Source organism: Vicia villosa, linkage group LG3 (assembly GCF_029867415.1).
Source record: "Vicia villosa cultivar HV-30 ecotype Madison, WI linkage group LG3, Vvil1.0, whole genome shotgun sequence".
Lineage (NCBI taxonomy): Eukaryota > Viridiplantae > Streptophyta > Magnoliopsida > Fabales > Fabaceae > Vicia > Vicia villosa.
This window is the reverse complement of record NC_081182.1, coordinates 19,295,548-19,300,355: the sequence shown is the minus strand read 5'-3', so window position 1 is coordinate 19,300,355 and position 4,808 is coordinate 19,295,548. Positions and strand designations below refer to the sequence as shown.

At 33.6% G+C, this 4,808-nt stretch overlaps 1 protein-coding gene across 1 annotated transcript; it reads left to right on the top strand.

Annotated features, from left to right (window-relative positions):
• The first annotated feature begins 665 nt into the window (after nucleotides 1-665).
• Nucleotides 666-4,600, top strand: LOC131655057 (uncharacterized). Its single transcript, XM_058924960.1, has 12 exons — nucleotides 666-1,050; nucleotides 1,487-1,754; nucleotides 1,837-1,927; nucleotides 2,015-2,142; nucleotides 2,227-2,317; nucleotides 2,404-2,560; nucleotides 2,647-2,804; nucleotides 3,328-3,448; nucleotides 3,548-3,718; nucleotides 3,797-3,835; nucleotides 3,924-3,977; nucleotides 4,082-4,600. The coding sequence occupies exons 1-12, from the start codon at nucleotides 913-915 to the stop codon at nucleotides 4,334-4,336; spliced, it is 1,671 nt and encodes a 556-aa protein (XP_058780943.1). The 5' UTR covers nucleotides 666-912; the 3' UTR covers nucleotides 4,337-4,600.
• Nucleotides 4,601-4,808: the final 208 nt, after the last annotated feature.

Here is a 4,808-nt window from a genome sequence, read left to right as displayed (position 1 = left end):
AAGAGAAAATATCTTTGTGTAGCTTCTTAACTTTACATTCTCACTGATTTTTCTTTTCTTTGAATATCTACGTTGTGGTTCTTCAAACTCATCTTTTCTAAAGCTTCAAGATGTCCTTTATATAAATTATGATTATATTAGTTGGAGGGTGAAGTTGAAAATTCACAAATCACAGTTGCATGAAGATGTTTGATGCACAGTAGTAGAATGATGTTAGCAGCAGTGAGAGGAAGGATGTGACATATTGAAAAAATGGGTAATAACTCACAGGCATTTTTGCAGAATAGTGTAGAGTATAATGATGTTGTGTTATTATAATATTTCTACATTATCTTTCTTTAGTGGTCGTGTCTTGAGTCAAAGAGACTTTAGAGTTACTTTCTTCCTTTAGTTAACTTCTTGAGTTCAGAGGCTTCTGATAAATCTATAATATAAGAAAATTTACTGTTCTGGATTTCTCAAAAATACCCTTTGTTTAACTTAGTCTAAAGAAATAATTTCAGGGCAAAAAAAGTCTTTTTTCTTATTTACATAGTTATAATAACTATTTGTATAGTAATAATAAGAATTCACTTTTTGTCAGCCCAATTGATTTTTCCCAAACTGCTTTTTTTTCCTGACTACACGACAATCTAATGCACGGGTACCAAATTTAATCTTCCAAAATCTCTTTTCTCCTCTACACGACTAATCAAATCCATTCATACCCTGCTTTTCCCCAAAGCTTTCTTGAAACCATAACAATTACTGCAAAAAGTTGTTTTTCGGCTGCAAGCATGAGGCTTCACACACGCTACCGAGTTGATTTTTTTCCTGCACACACAATCCTACAAATATCTCTGACTCTTTCCACAACAAATACATTCATTTCTTCTCCATCTCTCTACGCAAAAAAGCAAACGGAGCTTCACTATGGCAAGACCCTGTGCGAGTTTGAAGGAAATCAATGAAAGTAAGGAACTCTGGAAAATCGCGGTCAGAATCCATCACAAATGGACAGTTTTGTCGAAGACCAAAGAGCACTTCGAAATGATTCTGGTCGATAAAGAGGTTTGTCGATTAATTTTATGAAAATACTTGCCATTTACAGTTAGGGTTTCGTTTCAGATTTCATGTTTGTTTTGCAAATAAAGGTTTATTATCGATTTATTCTTTCGTTGTTTGAATCACAAATAAAGGTTTCATTTTTAATAAAATACTTGAATTTTTATAAGTAATGGAAATACTGGTTTGGGCTGCTATTGATTTTTTGCCCTGAAATTGTTTTCACTTTTTTTGCTGTTGTTGTTGTTTCTTACACACACCAAATACTACTGGATTTGGCTGTTAATTATATTTTGCGTAGTTTGCTGTTGCTGTTGTTTTTTTTCTATATTAGACCTAATTGTATTATTCAAAAAAGAGTTCATAATAAACTTCGTTTTGATATTACCTACTAATATTACATGTTTATTTAAAAACCGAATTTGATTTGTATTTATTTCAGGGTACTGATATTCACTGCAGAGTACCAAGTGCGCTTAAACATACTTATGATTCTGTTTTAACGGTTAAGAACACATATACCATCTCAAATTTCCAAGTTACTTTGAATGATCTTATGTTCAAGCCTTCCCAGCATAAATATATCCTAACTTTCACCGGTGGTACTTCTGTTTCTGACAAGAACAAACACGACATACCACAAAAACCACTTATCTTCACTCCTTTTGGTGATATTCTTACCAGCAAAGGGAATAGGGATGTGTTGATTGGTATGCTTCTAAATGATTCTTTTATATTATATCCTAAATGCCTAAACATAACATATTTTTTTCGTTTCCAATCCATTTGTAGATATCATAGGAATCGTTGTGGAAATTGGATACACCCAGATTCACAATTCTAACAAAAAGCAGCAGATCAATTTGGTCCTCAAGGATTTGGGGTACAAACAATTTTTACTTCCAACTTTCTTTCAAAAAATGAACTGATATTAACCACCATATTTAATTAATCTTTTCTTTTTTTGCAGAAACAACATCCTTAATTGTACATTGTGGGAAAGTTATGCGGTCCAATTTCATGATTTCTATAGTTCAAGAAAAGATTTCACAATACCAACGGTAATTGTTTTGCAGTTTGCCAGAGTCAAAGAGGAAGGTATATTTTTTCACTAAAACTTTTTTTTACATTATGTTTATTGCCATTACACATTATTGATTCATCTTTACTGGCTTTGCCTAGGCAAATATCCTTTATGTGTTTCCAACACATTCAACGTTACCAAATTGCACATCAACGATGATCTCCCTGAAATTCAGAACTTCTTAAAGAGGTTTCAATTTTTTTAATTCATGTTTGTTCCTCTGTTGATCTGTATAAGATTTTTTTAACTTACCGACTTTGTTTTTTTCCCCGCAGCATCCCTAAACTGCCAATGGGCGAAATATCATCCGAAGGTATTGGTGCCATTTCACAGCATTCACAAACAAGCGGCACTACTCACCTTAGCCCTTATGACAAGTTCATGTATAAGGCTATATTACTCCCTCTGCGTGAAATTGTCAACCTAAAATCCGTAAGCTATTTTTTCCTTAATCATGTTTAGCCCTCTTATAACTACTTATTCTGGTCCTGACAGTTTTCTAAAATTTACTGTTTCAGGTTACTCAGTGTATAACTGTGGCAAAAACTACCAGACTCAAGGCTGCACCTGGTGGATGGTATTACAAAGCTTGCCATGCATGTACAATGGTTGCTAAGGGTAATCAACCACCATATGTTTGTGGAAAAGGACATCAGACAGAGACTGAAATTTACCGGTAATACGCCTTGCAAGTTTTTGACTTAATATTATGTTTTCCACAATTAGTTAAGTTCACCTATAAACTATTACTTTTTCTTACTTGAATAAAAAAATATCAGTTCATCTTATTCAATTAATATTTGATAGATATTCGTGTACAGTTATTACGAATAATACCTTGGCAGCTTGGGTGCTCCGTTCTCCTAAAATAACTCTTAGTCTTTCATTCTCTTTTACATACTGTTACATGATAATCAGAATTCTACTATGAGCATCAAATTTCAGAATATTGTAGGAATAAAAAACATATTAACTCATTTCAGGGCATTACTAAAAACTGGAACATAACTGATTGTTCTCCAACCTACCATCTACATTTTACTTAACTGTCCAACTAAGTTATTAGAGTTATTTCTATGTTTTATGATCGAGTTATTTGAAATGGATGGCTGCCTGTTATGTTAAATATGTGTATCCTATTTTAACTTAATGGTATGTTCTACTAATCAAATTATTGCCTTTTCAATTGTAATCATAAGGTATAAAATTCTTATTGATGTCGTGCACGAAGGGTGTGAAACTACTTTTGTTCTATGGGACCGCGAATGTTTGCAGCTGTTGGAAATTACTTCGGCACAAATGCGGAGCACCTTGCTTGAGGTTGATTTGTTTATTCTTTTTTGGCTGCAGACACAAAATTATATATTTATGTGCATTTGTTTAATGTACTGATATTGCTGCTACCATTCAAATGAACAGGCTGGGATCTCTGACCCCCTTGAATTTCCTTTAGCACTTGATGCTTTGGTCGGACTAGATTTGGCATTTAAGGTCAAGTGGCAGCCTTCATGGAACAATGCAACTGTCGTATCCATCTACGAAGATAAAGCTGTGATCAAAGAACTAGAAAAATTAATGCCTCAGCCATTGGTGAATTTCAATTTGAGATATAATGCATTCATTTATGCAATTTTGATCACAACTCATTAATATATTTCTTTCTAACAGGCACCATCTCCATCTCCCGCAACACCAAAGAAACTGCAGGTATTGAACATACTGATATTGACTTGCATTTATTTAATCATGTGTGTGCCAAACTATTCACGCAACTCTTGTATTTTGTATGTTGTAGATTACTGAAAGTGTGAATGATGCTTTGCCAATTGACGACTGGAATGTGGTTGATGTAACATTTTTCGCATATTAGCTTTTGTACATTTATAACTTATTACCCATAATTGGGTAAACTTCTATATGATAGTATCTTAGTTTTTTTTTTGTATACTGTAGGAGCAAGACGTAACCTCCGATCAGATCATGTTGACACCTACCCCAAGTGCAACCTCCAAAACTGATGCCCCAGGAATATCTACCGAGCACAGCCCTCTGCCAGCTACACCATCTGTGGCCTCCAAAAGATTTGCACCCCAAGGATCTTTTGATCTCACATTGGCTAATGGTCTCTGTGACGAACAAGGTTCTACAACAAAATTGAAGAAAATCATCAAGTTGGAAAACAGTCCTCAAAAAAACATTCAACCTTAGACTAGGAACTCTATCTATATATTTTGCTTTTTAAGTTCATTTTCTACCTGCCTGTTTTCAGCCACTACTGCATACTATGCTGTTTTTGTTAAGATTTCCTTAAGACCTTATATTCCAATTTATTTAACAATGGGCTTATCATAGTCTTTTTTGTATAATCAATATTACTGCTATCGTTGCACTAACTAAGTAATATACATGTAATCAATGGTTACTCTTATTCATGACTACAATATCATTCTAATGTTCTAAAATGATGTCTACAATTTAATATACTGGTATTCAATGGTTACTCTTACTCACTAATGTCCTTTAATTTCAACATGCATCCAATTTTGACATGACTTTTTTTTTATCTTCAAAACAACCATATGGTGGTTCCACTAAAATGATAGCAAACATGTATTATGATAGCAAACATGCATATGGTGGACAAATCCATTCTGTTTCTTTACATTACTTGTTTTTAGAT

Coding starts and splice junctions, on each gene's coding strand:
- LOC131655057 (XM_058924960.1), top strand. CDS start 913: ATGGCAAGACCCTGTGCGAGTTTGAAGGAAATCAATGAAAGTAAGGAA. Junction 2,143..2,226: donor TGCCAGAGTCAAAGAGGAAG/GTATATTTTTTC, acceptor GGCTTTGCCTAG/GCAAATATCCTTTATGTGTT. Junction 2,318..2,403: donor ATTCAGAACTTCTTAAAGAG/GTTTCAATTTTT, acceptor TTTTCCCCGCAG/CATCCCTAAACTGCCAATGG.